Source organism: Dromiciops gliroides, chromosome X, assembly GCF_019393635.1.
Source record: "Dromiciops gliroides isolate mDroGli1 chromosome X, mDroGli1.pri, whole genome shotgun sequence".
Lineage (NCBI taxonomy): Eukaryota > Metazoa > Chordata > Mammalia > Microbiotheria > Microbiotheriidae > Dromiciops > Dromiciops gliroides.
The window spans coordinates 70,953,762-70,973,703 of record NC_057867.1 but is presented as its reverse complement, the minus strand read 5'-3'; the positions used below and the strand labels follow the sequence as shown (position 1 = coordinate 70,973,703).

Genomic DNA, 19,942 nt, shown 5'->3' with positions numbered 1-19,942 from the left:
CCTAGAAATAATGACCTGTATATTCCCTACTTCAGGTCAGCCTCTACCTGAAGAAATCCTGCTCAGTAAGCCTTCCAAAATCCATGTAGGTCTTCCTTAGCTAATTACAATATGGTTCATTGTCATGGGAAAAGACAATGGAGAATGTAGAGGGTACCATGTAGCAATAGTTGCTGGGATACTAATTAGACGAAACAGTTTAACTAATACAAACTAGGAAAATTAGAATGGGGAACTAGAGATTCTAATACAAGGGGGCAAATGTGATCTCACAGATGCCACTAAGACTTGGTGGAAGAACACCTGTGGCACAGGGCTATACCTCATAGAAAAGGGACAGTATAGGTATGGGGTGAGGAAGGGCATATGGAGAAGATAAAGTTATATGAGGAAATCCAGGAACCGGAATTGAGGAACATGATGGGAAAGCATTTGGGTTATATTCAGTAGATGGTGATAAACAGAAGAAAATTATCATCAAAGTTTACTACAGGCCATCTGGACAGGAAAAGAAAATAGATCAGAAGCCTGGCAGAGAGTCACACTATAGTAGAGATGAGAGACTTCAATTATCCAGACATATGCGCTCGAGCTCTCTCTCTCTCTCTCTCTCTCTCTCTCTCTCTCTGGTGAAAGCAGAACATTCAATAATTTCTTAACTAGCTTAAATGATCATTTTATCCTCCAAAAAGTGGGGGAACAACTGAAAATAAATATTCTAGATCAGATTCTCAGCAGTTATTACTATAGAAATAATGGAGAAGCGATCACTCCATATCACACACAGCACAGTCTCATCAGTATTGGGAAAAACAGATTTTAAAGGGTTCAGTGAAACAATAGATAGGTTCAGTGAAATGATGGACTATAATTCTCTATGGAAAGTCAACCCAAGACACAGGAGAAGTTCTCAACAATGAAATTCTGATGACAAAAAGAGAAGTAATTCTGATGAAGAGGAAAACCAGGAGTTGTCACTATCAGTGACATCTGAAAGATAATGTAAAGTGTTCTGTAGAATTAGAGAAAGGGAAATGTACTGACATTCAAAACAAGGAAGAGAACAGAGTCTGTAAACTGTAGGCCAGAGACTGAGACTTGGCCTCATCAAGGCCAGATTCTGGCAATGTTCTAGAATGTGTCAGTAAAAGGGTAGTCACTGAACATGGAGAAAGGGAACCAGTGATCAAGCCCATGGCTTCCTCAAGAAAAGGAGTATTTACATAGCATGTTAAGATCTGCAAATCACAATATATATATATATATATATATATATATATATATATATAATATACTATCTCATTTCAATCTCACAACAACCCTGTGAGGTAGACACTATCATTATCCAAATTTTACAGATGAAGAAACTAAGTTACCTTTAGGCTAAGAAAAGTCACAGTTAGTAACTCAGGTCTCCCTTACTCCAGATACAATATTCTATCCACTGAGCCACCTAGCCACTATTCTAAGAAGTATCTGATACATAGTAGGTGCTTAACAAATGTTTATGGATTAATTGATTGCTAGTAAACCTGTTCTGGATGGTTCAATAAGTTGGCACTAAGAACATTAAGTAGAGCCTACAAAGAGGCAAATTTAGGATTTCTGTAAAGAAGAACTTCCTAACAATTAGAATGCTGTAGAGTGGATCGAATGACTTTTCTTTTCTTTTCCCACTCCTTCTGTCTTCGTGTGCTTGGTAAGACCTGAAACCATAGCTTCCCTGGTTACCCTTCCCAGCACTGGTGGCACTTTGACTCCTAGCCTCAGATTCACTGTTTATGGTGAAACAGTTGAAATACTCCTAGCACCTCACTTCCATTTCTAGGCTCTCCCTCTACCAACATCACACCAGTACGTTGCCTCCTTTAAGTTCACTCAATCCATATCTATAAGCCAATGAAGATTGCTGGAACTGCTGCCTACTGACCTCCAAGGCACTCCCCTTCTTTTCTCAGTGAGATAAATGTCTAGCTCACAGGCTCTCTCCCTCAAAATTCTTACCCTCATGCCAGAGGACTTCAACACACATAACGATACTCCTTTTCAAACACCTTAACCTCATAGTTCCTCAACTTACTCATTTCCCATGACCTCAGCTATACCTAGAGATGATCATACCCTTGGTATTGCAATCACCCCCAAATGCACCACTTCCACCTTCCTGAAATATAAACTTTCCTAACTGATCATGATCTGTTGGCATTCCACCTCTCCACCTCCCTCCTTCAACCCCTGACTCTCCTTCATTCTCACCATAAGACCCTAAGCCTCAGTTCTTTCTCATACCATCAACCCTTACTGGCTACATTCTCCTCCCTTCACCATCTTAACTCCTTAGTGAACCAATTCAGACCTGCACTGTCCCCCTCTCGGAAATCCTTTACCTCCTCATATAACCAACTTTGTTCTACCACATCTCAGCCTTGTTTTACCCCTGCCATCCACTGCTGAACAAAGCTGAAGAAAATCATGAAACCATGCCGATTGGGTCCACTACTAGTATATGTTACACAATGTCAATTGATTCATTTAACTGATCTCTCACTTAGCCACAGCAGCATTTTCAAACCTTTCCATTTATTATACACCAGGCACTGTGCTAAGTTCTTTACAGTATTGTCTCATTTGATGCTCAAAACAACCCTGGGGGGTAGGTACTATTATTATTCCAATTTTACAGTTGAAGAAACTGAGGCAAACAGAAGTAAAGTGACTTGCCCTGGGTCACATAGCTAGTAAGTGTATGAGGATAGATTTGAACTCAGGTCTTCCTGACTCCAGACCCAGCAGTCTATCCATTTCACCACCTAGCATCTCTCTTCAACTTGCCATGGACCCCCCCCCTCAGCAGAGAACACTGGCTCATATTTTACTGAAAAATTGAGGCCATCCTCCAAGAACTCCCTCTTCTTCCCCCCTCATCTCACATCATAACTAATCCTTCACCCCATCTTACACAAAGAGGTGATCCTTTGCCTTGTCAAGGTAACCCTCTTTGACACTCTGCCTCCCAATTCCATGTATTTTCATCAAGTGTCCTCCATGCCTGGAATTTTTCCCTCCTTATCTCCATCTTGTGGTTTCCTACATGTCTCAACTAAAATCCCACCCTCCATAAGAAGGTTTTCCTGGTCCCCCTTAATGCTATAGTACCCTTCCCTCTTTGATTACCTCCAAGTTATCATGTACATATCTTACTTGTACAAAGTTGTCTGGGATGGGTTTTGGGGGGGAGGGGGGATAAGAGGGGAATCTTTATTTGAATCCCTGGCACTCAGCACATAGTAAGTGTTTAATAAATTCCTGTTTATTTGACTTGATTTGATGGATTCCTCCTTACCGGAGGACTTTAATCAAAAGCTTTTGCATCAGGCTCCAGCCTACTTTTCTAAGCTTATTACACATTATTTGTTTTTATGCTTTCTATGTACAAGCCAAAGTACCCTGTTTACTGTTACCATTTCCCATCTCCATGTATTTTCCAAGAATGCATTCCCTCCTCACCTTGGCCTCTTAGAATATTGACCTTCTTTCAAAGCTCAACTCAAGTGGTATGTACCTCAGGAAGCCTATCCTTGATTCCCTCCCCCCTCACCTCAGTTTCTAGTACCCTCCCCCAAGAAATGCATTTGTTCACATTTTGTATTTTATTGGCTATTTTCATGTTGTTTCCAGTCTGCCCTCCCCAATAGAATGTGGACTGATAGAGGGAAAGAACTAGTTCATTTCTGTCTCTGTATTCCCAGTACAGAGCCTGGAACAGATTAGGCAAAGAAATGCAGACTGAATACACAAATGATCATTTGTTCGATATGCTAAAAATGGAATCCTGACAATTTGAGATTAGACTACATAGACTCTAAATTCCCTTCCAACTCTAAGATTCTGTGATTCTGTGAAATAATGATTAATCCACATTTGAAACATTCTAAATACTCCAAGTATTTAAACAAATATTTGAAATTTTAAATAAGTATTTAAACACTTTAAGTACTTAATTCACAAATGTCCTTTGGATTCAAAGAAGATGCTATTGACTTAGCCACAATATAACAAAGGGAGATGTATCCCGAGGGGTAGACACAGTCACCTGGGATCTCACATCTAGTCTCAATAACTCCCTTCTCATCCTTTGATTCATCTGAAGTCTTAGTAGAGGTGGCAGCCTCTCTCACCTCCATCTTCTATAATCCTCTGCTTTGATTTCACAGGGATTCTCAAGCTGATTTATGAGGCCACTCTTGAAATCAATTGCTGCAAGGCAGCAACTTTAGACTTGCCATGTCTAAGACCCTTCAAAAAAGCTCTCGTACATCTTGTCCTTGTACACCCTAGCCAGGACCTGAGACAGCAACTATACCCCAGAGCAATCATAGCAGGGGCCAGTCAACAAGACCATTTGTGAATCTAAAGGGCAAAAATACCCTGAGACATAGTGTAACAGACAGAAATATAGGTCTTACTTCTAAGTGATTTTTAAGTGACTAATAAAACAAGAGGTGTAAGCAGGCCAATGTTTACTTACCAATACGCTCAGCAAATCAACTGCTTCTAAAATGACATCTTGGTGGTCAGGGAGGATCACTCCCAGATCTTCAAGCTCTTGATTTGTTATGCGTAGCAGCTGTTCTCCATTGACATCTTCCCCTTCAAAGTTACCAATGTATTGTTGGACACAGTCGTCAAGACCTGGAAAATACATGAAAGGCCAGAGAAGGAAGTCAAAGAAAATAGGGATTGTACCTCCTAGGAAAAGCATCCATTTACTTGAACAAGCAGGAAAACAGCTCATGCTGCTAATACAAAGCTGTCCTTTTCAATACTGATGTGGTGTTTACCCCTTATCTTAACAGCCTACCTCAAATTGAGCATCCTTTGTCCTTAGTACAAAAAACTTGGGATGAGAGAAACTCCAAAATTGATTTTTGGATGCCTCCACCAATGAATGAGAAAATAAACAGAGGTGATATAGCAATAAGTTTGATGTTTATCATTAATTGCAGAGGTATTGGCTAGACATTAGATAAATGTTTAAAAGTATAGAAAATAGTGGTAACTCGAAATCTGCCTTCATTGTACATATGCCATGGCTAAAATGTATCAGCCAAGCTAACTGTCATCTTTAACCAGCAAGCCAGAATACATGCTTGTGTTGTCACTTTTGTAACTAAACATAATGATTTATTTTACTTAAGGACAGCATATAGCACACATAGAGAAAGGAATGTACCAAGTGAGTACTGTACTGTAATGTAGGATTGAGACACAAGCAAGTAACTCAATCTCTGCTCTCAAGGAATTCACATTCAAATGGGGGCAAAAACAAACCATAAAGGAAAACTAGAAGGGAGGGGAAGTACCAGAGATGGTAAATACTTGGCGATGGTAAGAAAATGCTGTGGAGCCCTGGATCTGGGCTATATAAAGCAGCAGCAGCGCAGCAACAACAAGAGCAGCAGCAACAGCAGCAAAAGCTCATTTTTCAGAGCCTGTGGTGGTTCAGATTTATGATGGAGTTCAAATTTCAGGTGTGGACAATAGCCAGGGGAGATGGGTGCTTTGGAGATCAAAGCCAGGGAGGTTTTACCTCAAAATGTCACACTGGGAAAGCAACTCATAAAGGCCAAGAATGTTGATCAGTTTTCCTTTCGGGTTCTGATTCAGAACTCCTTCCCATTCCCTATCCTACTCTCCAGATAAACAGCAGCAATATTCAGACCAAAGCAAAGCTGAAGTATCCTCCTTCTCAATTTGTGGTTTCTCTGCTTCATTATTTCCCTTTGATAGGGAAGATAGTAAGAATTCTGGTTTAAGGGGGCTCTTGCCAGACTACTTGGAGAAAGAAAAGCAGACAAGAGATGATGAACAATGTCAACAGGGGACTTGGACACCTTTGCTTGCTTATGTCAACAAAAACATGAGTGTAAATTTGCTAACATAATCTGCCTGGATAATTTACAGTGCACTTTCTATATTTCATGACAATAACTAGGCATCATTCCGCTTTCTGCACATGATAGTTTTTTATACACTTCAGACTTTACTCAGTGACTCCCCTTGAAATGCTGATGTCTTATCTAAGGCCATTTTAACCAGCCTCAACTCTTCATATATGTTTAAGAGAATGAGTCATAAAAAGAAGGATACACAAAGTAATTTATTGAAGCTAAATGTCTTGAACATTTCACACAACCCAGGTTCCAACACTCTGTTTTAAAAACTGCAGCAGGTACTGACACTAGAATATGATACATCACCACCCAAACAGCAGGAGTAGGCTAAGAAATTGGGTTATGTAGAAATTTAATGCAAGCATGCAAGGATTGCATAGCACTGAATGCCTCAGCTACAGAGGCACCAAACACATTTATCTTTATCCTTTAATTTTAGAAACCCTTTCATAGAAAGGAGGGGGGAAGGTGTGGAAAGAGGGGAGAGGAATAGGAGGAATGAGAGGAAAGAAGGGAGCAATCTTCTCTCTAAGAAAAAAAGGATTCAGATGTGACAATGCCTGTGAACTCACCAACCAATACCCAAAAGGTACCCCAAAGTAACAAAAATCCCCTAATATTACAGTCTTCACCTTCATTCTTAGATGCCACTTTTGAACTGTTAATGTTCTAGTATTGAGCAAGCTGCACTGAAAAAGGTATTCCTGGCTAGAAGTCTGAAAGCACTGTTAATCAGACCCAGTGGTTTCTTTAAGGTAGCATATGAAGGCTGGGCAGACTAAATGGGGGTGATGAATCAAGTCCATTGCAAATATCCCAAGAGATGTTCAGTGGGGCTAAGAATTGATTAGAATTCAGTAGTCCATTAATCAGCATGTTCTTACGAAATTCGAGCATCAATTAAAGGCAGAAAACTCATTCTCATGATCTGGCACACAAACTTCCAGCTTTTTCTACCATCTGTATTTTGATAGATTTTCTAGCAGGAAGAGTTGCGATGCTCAAATGGCTGCCATATTGCAGTGTGATTCAAGACAGAGCCATTGACCTGAACATATTAACTATATTATTAATGTCTGCAGTTTGCCAGCTGATTTCTATAGCATATGATTAGACACAGATGTTGTAACTCTACTGACTATCACTTGTTCCATCCAAATTCCCCCTATAGGTTTCTGCAAGTTGTGGGAGCAGCATTTGTAAGACACTGAACCCAAAATGATCATCTCACTTTTCAGAATCTTCTTCAAATATGGGGGACAACATTTTAGATGTGTACTCAGTTATATCCTCAATTCAGATGGATGAACTTTAAAGCAACACATACAGAGATTACTTTTAAGAAATCTGCCACTATGGCAGCAATGACCTAAACAATGGAAATAACCAATAAGACTCCAAGGAATCATACTATATAGCAATCCATTTAATGTGCATGGCTCCTGCAACTACACAACAAAGAAAAAGGTGACTGAAGTGTGTGAGTGTTTACTCACACAAACCATCTATTTGGGTGGAAGTCACTGGGATATGGAAGAGAGAGTGGCTTGGGCCTCCCTTTCCTCACCTGTAAAATGAGGAAGTTGGACTAATTGAACTCTAAGGTCCTTTGCCTCAATACATTCTTGGTCTTAGGATCCAGCAAATACCAGATTTGGTGACAAAAAGGACTAGGTTCAAATCTAACCTCCACATTTACTATCTGTATGGCTATGGGTAATAAGTCTTTCCCTGCAGCATACACCAGAGTGGGAAGTGATTGTTTCCCACTTCATTTTATCCTGGTCAGCACTTAGTATAATGACATGTACATAGTGGGTGCTGAATAAGGAAATGATTTGTTTTTCTCTCTTACAAGGAATGGCTTACTAGGAAAAGGGTGGGGAGAGGAGGGTGATATTCAGAGAACAAAATGAGGTAGAAATAAATACTTTAAAAAAAAAAATTAGGAGAATAAGCCAACAGTTGAAAGCACTTCAAATTTTCTGAACTCAAAATGTCAGATAATATTTAAGCAATCAACTAAGAAGTTAGGTTTATTTGTCTGCATTATACATACCCTATGTATGTGTGTATGTATATATGTATGCATGTATGCGTGTATGTATGTCTAGATCCACAATTGAAAGAGAAAATTCAAAAGCTAAAAAAGAAAACCCTCCAATTAACTTTAAAGGCCCTTCATCAGTCAACTTTCATCAAACAAATGACTGTTAGCATTTGAACTGTGAGTGTGCTTCAGAGTATCTCAGAAAAACCCAAAGTTATGGAGTCTGCTCATAGGAGAGAACTGCAAAATTCCAATCTGGAGATATTCAAGAACTTGCCAACTTTCATATGAAGCAACCAAGAAACTCTAACTTAGAATGGTTGTTACAGAACAAAGACAAGATGATAATATGTAAGTCCAGAGTATTTTTATTTGAAAATATAGTGGTCAGAATAAGGAAATTAACCAATCTGAGGGAAAACATATTACAGAACTTATGTCTGCATTTTGTACTAGAATGAAAATGTCTTCTATACAAATGATAAGGTAATGTTTGGGGGTGATTGAATTAGAGAGAAAGCAACTGTCAAAGTTTCATTTTTAAAGATTACAGTAGAACATAGAACACAAAACAACACATTATCCAAACAACAATTACACTTGTCATTGGAACGTGTTATTTTTTCTATAGCAGCAGATTTTCTTTTCTAATTTTGTATTAAGTTAATATTAAAAATAGTCTATATTCTGAATATACACCAATTGACAGGGGCCCTAGCTTGGTTTGCTTTTAAAAGTTTCCATGGATAATCCATAAAATAGTCTACACAGAGATAACTAAGAGCTGACTTATGTACAATATTAAATGTCACTGGTAAAAATTGAAGAAGATAAGATCCAGTATTACTGAAAGTTCATTTTCTATAACTCTGTTAATGCCATAGAAGAGAGAACATTTTTACAAAAAAAAAGAGGGTTGTGAGACAAGGGATGGGTTTACCAAAGATGACTATGAACTCTCCAGCTGACATTACATAAAAACCATCTGAAAGAAGACTAGGAGATAGCATCACCTTCCTCCCCAGTATCCCCCAAACATACAACTGGGTTTGCTGTGGTTCTTCTTAAAGAGAAGGGAAATGGGGGCATCTGATTTCTACCTATGTGTCTTCAGCATATCATATAACATGACTAGATTGATTCACCCTCTTCCCCTAGTCCCAGCTCCATTTTTTAAAGGTCCATCTTATTTTTAAATGGATAAAGGGTGGCCCTGTCAAAAATCAGGGAACTTGTTAGTAGTTCTTCCAGTCCCACAAGGCTATGGTTCAAAGTGTTTCTCCATAGATTAGCAAAAGGAAGAAAAAAAATCAGCTAACTGAGCTGTTCCCCTACAATTATTTGCCTGGAAGAGCAGCTTGCCGTATACTAATATATAGTTGGTACTTTCAGAGAGTAGAAGCTCTGGCTTCAGCGAGTCAGACCTGGGTCAGTTTGTGGGAATTTTACACTCTGCCAGATGTAGGCTCTTAACAAGAGTGGCAGGAACATAAATTTAGACTGTCCAACAAAAACTCGGGTCGAAAATAGAGAATGTATATTTCAAGATAAATACTGCATGCTAGCCAAGGATTTAAAAACAAAAACACCATAAAAACCCAATGTTTTTATGAAAAAAGAATCACCAAATAACCTTTTCCCTCACCTAACAAAGGCATGGTTTCCCAAGGGTAAGTTCCATTATGTATTTCATAAGATCTGTGAAAATCTGGACACTTTCATCCACAGCACCAAGACAACTACAGATCTCAAAAGGCCGTCACCAAGAGATATAGCCATTTAGTGGTAAGCTGGCAAGCTTGGACATTTCTCACACAGAAACTGAAAAGTGATCACTGGACACTTTGTCTCACATTCAATCCCAAGAAGGCTTCAGCACCTCCTCTGACAGCACAAGTATTAAAGGATGGGACTCTCTCTCTCTCTCTCTCTCTCTCTCTCTCTCTCTCTCTCTCTCTCTCTCTCTCTCTCTCTGTGTATGTGTGTGTGTATGTGTGTATGAAGGAGATCCTTACAGGAGCATAGGCTTTGGAACTGGGAGGAACCTTAGAAATTGCATAGGTCAACCCTTTTCTTTTACAAAAGAAGAAACTGAGCCTTAGGGATTAAGTGACTTGCCACAGGTTACCCAGGTAGTAGTAGGACCAGAATTCAAGCCCTGATGTTCCTAGTGCTTTTTCCCACTACATCAGATCTGGGTTAATCACAAAGACCTCCAGGAGAATGGGTTCATTTTCAGCTCCCTCCTTGTAGGTTCCAGGCCATTCCAGGGGAAAAGGGTTTCTGGGAGAGCCATATCAATCTGATTGATTCTTCTGGGACTCTAGCAGGATTTAGATGAAACTTATAGCCAAGACTATAAAGATTAGTGTAATGAACAGAGTTCTCAATTTATAATCAGGATCATTTATTTGGGTGTGAATCCTAGTTCTTCCTAGCCTTATGACCTAGTGATCTTGGGCAAGTAGTTTAACTTCTCTGGACCTCAGTATCTGTAAAGTGGGGATCCTACATGTAGAACCTCATAATTTGTCTGGGACTCAAATGAGATACAAAGATACACACATATATGTATGTATATGTATATATAACACACATATACATACATACATGTCATACAACTCTTCTTCCCTCCAGGGCAGTTCCAAGATTCATCATGTGGGTAAAACTGTGAAGCAGAAAATAATCTTCAGAGTTTTGCCCCTTCCTTTTCCTCTCTGGCCTCTTAGGTCTACCATGCCTAGCCCCTGTGCTGTCCGCTGGCTGGCTAGAACTCCACCCTTCCCTGTCTCCTCTTGCCTCAGTAGCCCAAATTACCATGCGATCCCCATCCCCGCCTCCATCAAAACTTCTACCATCTAGGTAACAGGAAGAAAAGCCTTTCTTAAACCAATGCCCACTGAATTGGGTGGCTGGTCAGCCTCGCTGTACCCACCCTCTGCAGTATTTGTGTCTCAGCTACAGCTAAGGGTGAAGCTGGATAAATCAAAGGAATGGGTACTCATTGTCAGAACGTCGAGTAGTGAAGAAGTAGTTTGAGGCAGAGGACCCTCTCATGGGCCCCTTGGAACCCATGGCCAAGGTGCTCTCTTTGCTCTCTCTCAGTCCTCAGTCCTGCTCAAATTCATGAAATGACAAAGGCCCCCTACGGTTAGGCCACAGCACTACTGGAAAAATCACACACAAAAAGAGCACGGTGAATATTTGATCAGTTGGCAGACACACTGCCAGCTCTGACATCTATGTTATCCCTGCCTGTGGTTACTAAAACAAATACTAATTTTATTCCAGTCTCCAGGCAAAAAAGCATACTGCTGAGAGCCTTTCAAACAGCATTTCATGCACTGATTCCTTTGTCAGAAACTAAATTCATTGTAACTGATGAAAGAGCATTTCTTTGCTCTTCCTATCTTCTATAGCTCCTGTTCAATACCAGCTTCTCCAGATCTGTGCCTGCTTGTCTCAGGCAGTTAGAATACAGTGCTAATGAGGCTCGAGTCAAGATACTAGCCTGGGGTGGGTCAGACGGATATGTGATGTTCCATATCCCCAGACTGGCCCTCCTCTCCTGAGTCAAAGGGCACAGCTTCTGGCTCTTGGAAGGAGGGGGTCCAGTTGAGAAAGGGAAGGTGACTCAGGATAAATCTAATACTAATACTGGAAAAGCAGCTCGAAGCAGCAATCCCCATTGGGGGCGGGTAGAGGAGGGCAATGGGTATTGGTATTACATGAAGGACAGGATTATAATTGTCTGCACAAGATTGGTCCCACATCGATCATTAGAAACAAATGAATATCAATGAGGTATGAGGCAGTTTCATCTTTAAAATAAGGTTAAACTGCCTTGAAGGAAGTTTAGCATATATACTAAATAAAACTCAATATATAAAATAGGGCCAGAAAGGATATTTTCTGAATTTTTTAAAGCACAGAATTAATAGGTTAATAAAACAGTGGGAACCTCCAAAGATTGGATTTTTGTCAAAAAGGCACCCAGATTACCTTGATTTGGCGGGGGGTGGGGGTTCCCTATCCAATTGAAATTTTGCAAACATGGACTTTCTCCCATTTCAAGTTCTCTACTGTGAACTGGCAAGGCCTCCCTTATACAATCCCATATATCCCCTGGATCCTCCCTTATCGTTCTTCTCTTAAAATTAAGTTATTTCAGAATGGCCACATAGGAGATATTTTCCCCCCAAAATCCTAGACCTATGTCACCGAGGCCAAATCCACTGTGAACCAAAGTATTCAGTTTGATTCCCATGGGACACTGGCTTGTATTTGAGAACCAGCCACTAGGAGAGCATAGTCAATTGGAGACGATGTATTTTTCTTTCCTGTACAATTCCCATGATTGAATGGATGTCACTTAGTATTTCTACATAATAATTCATCTATTCTACTATCTCAGTATAAATAATTTTGAAAGCTACCTCTCCACCCAAAAGAAATCACAGCCTATTCTCTGCAACTGCAATTATAGCCTCAAGTTGGAGCCACCAGAAAGAAAGATAACTAAAATAATTTGAATGAAGATGGTTTTTTCTAAGCAAATTATGTGTCAACCACAGAAAAGGAGCTGACCAAGGGAAAACTCAAACTTCACCCTTGTCACTTCTAGAGAAGTGTTCATGATTAGGTCTGTGGAAAAGCTTGAATCAGCTTGGCCAGAATGGCCAGAGCTGATTGTTCAATTTTAAGTGGTAAAAGCTAAAAATCAGGCCTTGGTTGTCATTTTGATTGTCTACATTTAACAAAGTAATGGAGAAAATGTTCTTCATGTAAATTCAACTTTGTGTTATGGGTCTGTTTTTTCTCCCCTGGAGAGCCAGTTAAAACATTTATTTACCAGCACAACACTTTGGAGAAAAGACCCTGTCCTCAATTATTGCCACAGAGATGCTTCCCATTCTTCTCTTCCTAAAAAACTAAATAGCCTACTAAAGATTACAAGGTTAATAAAGGTGTACCCTTAAGCTTCTCAAAAACAAAGTGATCTGGGGCAGCTAGATGGCGCAGTGGATAAAGCACCAGGCCTGGATTCAGGAGTACCTGAGTTCAAATTAGGCCTCAGACACTTAACACTTACTAGCTGTGTGACCCTGGGCAAGTCACTTAACCCCAATTGCCTCACCAAAAAAAAAAAAAAAAAGCATGAACTCATAAGATAAACATTAAAAAACAACAACAAAGTGATCTGCAAAATTAAACAAACTCTTGTGGCAAGGGTTTCATTCTGTAAAGTATTATCTCAAACTGAGCTTTCCACTGTTCCACAGGTATTGGAATTAAGTGGCAAAAGACCTCTTTAGGCCTGGAATATAGAGCAACACCTAAATCATTTCATCATATTAAAGCCTGAATTTACAAAGTGTATATGTGGTTTTATTTGTAAATGTACGTGATAACCCAAAGAGCATTTGTAAATTTGGAGGTGGAAGGTATGGAGCACTTCTAGAAGGTGATATAAATGGGCTAGACCATGAACTCCAACAGGGCAAAGACCAGTTTTTATTTTGTTTTTTCATACCTTTGGCCTATTGCATAGAGCCAAGCACATGGCAGGAGCTTAATATAACCTTAGCTGAATTAAACTGACTTGAATCCCCAGAAATCATAGACTCCATGGCAATACTCTATCACATAGAGTCAGCAAGAAAATACATTTTGATTCAATTCAGCCAACGCTTATTAGACTTTTACATCACTGTGTTAAGGGATTTGGAAATAAACAAGGGGATGCCTTCAAGAAGCTTAGGTTCTACTGGAGAGCATGACATATACACAGCTAACAATACAAGGCAGAGGACAAAGGAGAGATCAGGTCAAAGTCTTCTAGGAAAATCTGAGGAGGAAAAAAATGCTTTCAGAAGAGTGATGAGCAGGACCACAGAAAGCTTCAAAAAATCACTTCATGAAGCCGGGTGAGTTAATTTTGAGTAAGTCACTTCAATATATAAGGAAGGAACTGGTCTAGATGACCCCTAGGCTCTCTACCAATTTTCATAGTCTATGAAAATAATCATCAGTAAGAGGATGGCCTTCCAAGGGTAGCAGAAAGGGATTCTGGGTATTCCCCTTTCTTAGTATCCTCCTTAATACCTGCCTCTTCTCTGCATTTCTTCAGTGAGCTCCCACTGAGGGTTTAGATGACAGTTATTCTAGACGACCGGTGAGCAAGCAGGTAAGAAAGATAAAAAAGTCAATGGGCTGCGAAATTCGTTCTTAATATCCCTGCAGTGGCCTGGCACACTCCTATCATTGAGGTTTCTGGAACTATATCTTCTTTGTTTAATAGAGGAATAAGTTGAAAATGTTTCCAAAAAACAGTGTTTCAATTTTTCTAAAATAAAGTTTGTATTGCCTAAGCAGTGGTATTGTTAGTTTTCATAAATAGCTTCCAATTCTGTAATTACATGTCCATTTATGATTACATCTGCTATTTATTGTTATACTCATTAAATGGGGGGTTTAATGGAGAAAATACAGCGTAATATTACCATTGAATTGTCTTGCCATTTTGTTCCATTATATTTATTTAATGTGTATGCAAAAGTGTATGTTGTGCTTACTGAACAGCTAAGATATACATAATGTGAGAATGGGTTTTATGACAGTAGCAGAGTAAAGATATTTGCTTTCTCTGGGGATCTTCTATAGAAAAAAATGTAAGTTTGAGAGATCTTAGAATACAGTTGGAGCTATAATAGAAGTCTAGAAAGTATAAATTAAATAAGTAATTTAGCAATAGCTACTTGGTTGCCAGAAAGAGATATATTTTAAATGTCCATACAGGGAAATTCCATGTATGAAACACAGTAAGCTCCTAGGGTTTAAACTGTCCCCTAGTTGATGATAAGTGGGGATCTTTGGGGGAAAAGAATTATTCAGGTTTATGCTATACAAGGGAACTCTTTAGAGAATTAGGTATTTATGCTAACATATACATATATTATACATGTATTAAATTCCCTGATAGCATTAAAAAATTAGAGCAATTTCAAAATGTTCCAAACTTGAGATGATAGAGAAGTAGGATCTCTGTAGTTTTGCTCAATGTGCTCAATCATAATTCTTGAAAAGCAGCTACATATAAGTTCTGGCATCCTAGCCCACCTCACAAAATATTATTGATTAGAAATCCTTGATTAATCGCAGTGTTATTAATGGTAAAAAACAAAGATAACAAACACATGATTATTGAAAGATACTGAAAAACACTTGACCAAATTCAGGACTTATTTCTGTTAAAAAAAAAAAAACTAAACTAAAATCACAGGCATGGAAGGGACCTTCTTTTACATGATGAAAATCACAAAATAAAACCAAGAACTAAAATTGTTTGCAAGAAAAATCACTAGAAGTTTGTTTAGTATAAATAGGAGAAAAGCAACAATACTCATTTTCCCTGTCATGTGACAGTTGTAGATTTGCTAGTGTCTAATTTAAGATTCTAAATGTGGATTCTAATCTGTTCCCCCAGTTTTGGGGGAAACTGACTAAAATCACTGATAAAACGAGTTTAGGTTTTTAAGGGTTTATTGAAAAATAGAAAGAAAAAGATTGAGAACAGAATTCCAACAGCCTGGCATTCCTATCTTTCCTCAAATTTCCTGTGAAGTCCTCTGCTACCACCACCATCAAGTCAGGAACCCCAAAAAAGAGTGAGAGCTCTCTGCACAGGCTCTCTTTCCTCCTTCCTGTCTCCTCCCAGAAAATAGGAGGCTCCTCAAGTTGATTGGCTGGTAGCCTTGATAGACAGCACCCATGAGCAAACCTCATTTCCTGACGCCAAGGAAAAGCCACATGGCCTTGTCCCCTGAGGCATTTTCCTCATGGCGGACTTTCCCACAGCAAGTCTCCAGTAGGTGGCATCATTCCAATCATTATACTAGCTGTAGTAATAAGATAGCAAGCAAAATAAAGGTATAAACTGTAATAAGGAAGAGGCAAAACTATCCCTATTTGTAGATGACAAGAATAGAGATAGTGATTAGCTATAGTGATGTAGCAGGATATAAAATAAACCCACAAAATCATCAGTCTTTCTATAGAGTACTAAGGAAAACCAGGATGAGAGAAGAGAAATTACACTGAGAATAATAACAAAATGCATAAAATATCTGGGACACACACATAATCTATACAAATACATATAAATACAATTACAGATAGAAATAAATATGTATTTATATAATAAAAATTATGATCAAGACAGCTTTGAAACTAACATATTAAATGTACTTCTTAAAAACCAAGTTGTATGTGATGGATTTACAGTTTCATATATAATATTCTTTTGTTGTTCTTTGTGTATGAGTATGTCCCTGTCTGTTGGTGCTTGTTATGGTTCAAAATAACAAATACAAATATTTGTGTATATAGACATATGTGTGTATATATATATATATATAAACACATACACATATGTGTATATGTATGTATATGTATATATGTATATAGCATATACATATATGTTATATATAGAGAGAGAGAGCACAATGTCATTTATTGAGAGATGGACAGATCGCAGAAACAATCTGGTATCCAGTTCCAGACTGATTTAACATCTGAAAGATTTTAGTTCTGTCTCTCTTCCTGTAGAAAGAACTGGGAAGTCAGAACCTCCATCTCCTGGGAGCCTTTACAACACCCATTAAAGATCAGGGGCTTGTACAGCGTCTTCACACATATCTCACTTTTTTTTCAACAACAACCAAAAAAACCCTCAAGGAACTTGGAAAAACACTATTGGCCTAAGTCTATCAATGTGGAAGATAGTAATTGTGCACAGTATGGGGGTGAATTAGAGTAGTTAGTTACGTCAGTCTGTAGGATGTTATTCAGGGCACTTGAGCAGCACTTTGTGTTTGAAACCAAGTGAGTTTTTGTCAACTAGAGCTTGCAACACGAAAGGGCCACTATAGACATTAGCCACTTACACTACTGATTTCTCCCTCTGCCATCTGACACTATGGAATGTAGGCACTTTGCAAGAAAATTGTCGGCTATGTTTGTCTGAAGTGGGTCATGGAGCATTGAGAAACCTATCAGGATGCTCTTGATACTATCTGACCAATCCACAAAGTAACAAGACATGAAATGCTCCATGATCCCAGTTTCAATGACATAGTAGAGTTCTGTCAATACGATGTGCACATATGGACTAGACTCCATAAAATCTCATGATTCATTCTACCTAATAATTTAGATAACTTCAACTCCCTTATACCTTGTAGCATCTGTAATCAAGTCGAGGGGGGAGGAAGAGGGACAAATCAAAACCTCTCCCCCTAAGTGATTCCTAATGCAGACACCATAACAAAGGGTTTTTAAAATTTCTGTTTGTGTAGCCTGTCTTTAGTATCAACTCCAAGCCATAGGATTGAGATGAGATTGCAAACTCCACAATCCCATTTTATCCAACAATTTTAGCCCTCTCCCTGACCAAGTTATCAAAGAGCGAATGTGACAAACTGGAGTTTTGCCTAATGCCTAGAATATTCTCTCTCTTCTCCACCGCTTCACTTCCCTGGCTTCCACCTTCTGCAGGAGGCCTTTGTCTGTCACTCCAGATTTCCTCCCATCTACTAGGCAAATATCTTGTATGTGAGAAGACTGAGGTTACCGAGGAGATTAGAACAGCAACTGGTAGAAGGAATTGAATGAACCACATAGACTCCATTTTGTGACTCAATTCTGGAGCTACCTCAATGCCTTTTCTAGTCAATTATGTGTGGGTCCAGTGCAATTTCTGTCATGTGAGAAAACTTCATTTAATTGTGAGAATTGAGAGAAAACATTATTGCATCATTTGAACCTTGCCTTGCGTGTCTGGGAAGGTAGACCATCTCTTCCTGCTGTTTAGAGACCCTTAACCAAGTATCTAGATTAAGAAATCCCATCAGATCCAAAGATGGATGAAAGGAGTTTTCTCACAATGGCACATCTCAAGAGACCCCCTATGTCTTATCTGAAAACTGTCCCCATACTGATCAATCAGTGATTGTTTCCTTGTTCCTCTGTTTACAGACACTCTTGAGTGAGGGTGCGACACCTCTTTTTCTGAATTCAGGGAACTACACCTGTTTGCTCTCCCCTTCCCAACTTGGAAAGTCCCTAATCTTTCATCCAAATGGAAATTAGATTACTTGATGTTGTACTGTTTCCTTTTATTTAATTGGTCTTATTTGATTAATTGTTTTTGATGTAAAAGAATCTGTTTCTCCTTGTATTCAGGGCCCAGCCCTAAGTTGAGGGGGTCTGCTCCAGCTTTGTTAGGCAATTGGCATGCACTGCTTCATAGACTGAAATGCTCAGAAGGTGGAAGCTTTTTTTCCCCAGTCATTTCATCTTTCACCCACCACACAAATACCTAGTTATAGAATCTCCCCCATTCGAATGTAAGCACCTCGAAGGCAAGAGTTGTTTTGTTTTGTTTGTATCCCAAATGCTTAGCACAGTGCCTGACACACAGTAAGTACTTCCTAAACGCTAGCCGACTGCCTAACCAAACAAACTACCTAGCTCATAGGTAGGTTCAGACACAACCACCTTTACTCTTGCAGCCCCTGAGAATGGGGCCCCCCTCCCTTGCATATGGCTATTTCTTTCTACGATAAACAAAAGGCATTCTGTTCTTGCTGCTCCTTTATATAACTCCCTGGGGCTCCAGTCAAACTGCACTATCCCCTGAAACCACATTGTCCTTTCCCACCTCTCATCCTTTGTCATAGGCTAAGTCCCCCTCTCCCCCTCATAATGTACTCCTCTCATGCTTTCCAGAGAAATAAATATTCATCCTTTAAGAAGGAGCTCATTTTCCACCTCCTCCCTCCATGAACCTTTTAGCAACCAATTCCAAAGGGATTTTGTTCTCCTCCACAGTATATTACCTCACATGGAATAGGTGCTTAATGTTTGTTACATTAAATGTGTTGACTTGGATGGATCATTTATTATCTATAGCACTCATTTGTCAAATGCTGTCTCATATTATTAATCAATAAGAAATTCTATTTTTATTGAGGTTTGTCTTCTCTCCTACATTACATTGTAAAGTTCTTAAGAGCAAGTAGTTCACTTTATACTTTCTTTATATTCCCACAGAGTTCCTTCTACACAGCTTATGCTCAATAAGTATTGATTGAGTGTATGGGGGACTCAAAATTTAAATGGCTGCCACAGACCTGAATACCTGAGATGAAATAGTCACCCCCTGAATAATGAAAAAGTGAATCCACACCTTTTCATTGCTTTGCAGTTTTAAAAAATATCTTGACAATGGTTTTTTCTGAGCCTAGAAAATTTCTTCTTATCTAATCTAGGGTTTAAGTCTCATCTATGTTGAATGACTCTTCTGAACTGAGCTCTGTAAACCTTTCCATCTCCATGAAAGGGGGTGGATTATGTTCTCCACCATTCATCTTTCTCAGTAGTGCATGAGCAGCAATTCTTTTACAGCTAATATTAGCCTATAACTTTTTAACATGAGAAAATATATAAGAATCTTAAGAATAAAAATATAGCAAAGCAACATCTAAACATTTTAAATGTACAATATCCCAGAAAGACAACCAAATGAGAAACCGTGTAGAAATTAGAAAGAAGCCTTCCAATTCAAAATCTAGATTTTTCATTTTGTAAAACATGCTCCATTCAGCTGTCCATGACCTCCATCATTAAACCGATGTGCAAAATTTTACCAGAAAATATGATCACCAACTTCTAGCATGAAGTGACAAGATTGAATATTTCTTCCAGCAACATTAACTGCTCTACAGGGAAAATCCCATTACAACTAACTCTAAGGACTGCCAAATTGTTTTGTTCTAGTCAAATTTTGTTGCATGACATTTTGCTTATACTTGAAGGGGAAGGGGGCCTGAATATTTTGTTATATTGAGTTTTTGCTGTAACAAGATTATCTACAAAA

At 38.9% G+C, this 19,942-nt stretch overlaps 1 protein-coding gene across 1 annotated transcript in view; it reads right to left on the bottom strand.

Annotated features, from left to right (window-relative positions):
* Positions 1 to 19,942, bottom strand: part of LOC122733284 (connector enhancer of kinase suppressor of ras 2-like) — a 565,211-nt gene that overhangs the window by 395,435 nt on the left and 149,834 nt on the right. The window contains exon 2 of the mRNA XM_043973567.1: positions 4,529 to 4,692. Coding sequence (XP_043829502.1) covers positions 4,529 to 4,692 — 164 coding nt within the window. The remainder of the gene's footprint in view (positions 1 to 4,528; positions 4,693 to 19,942) is intronic.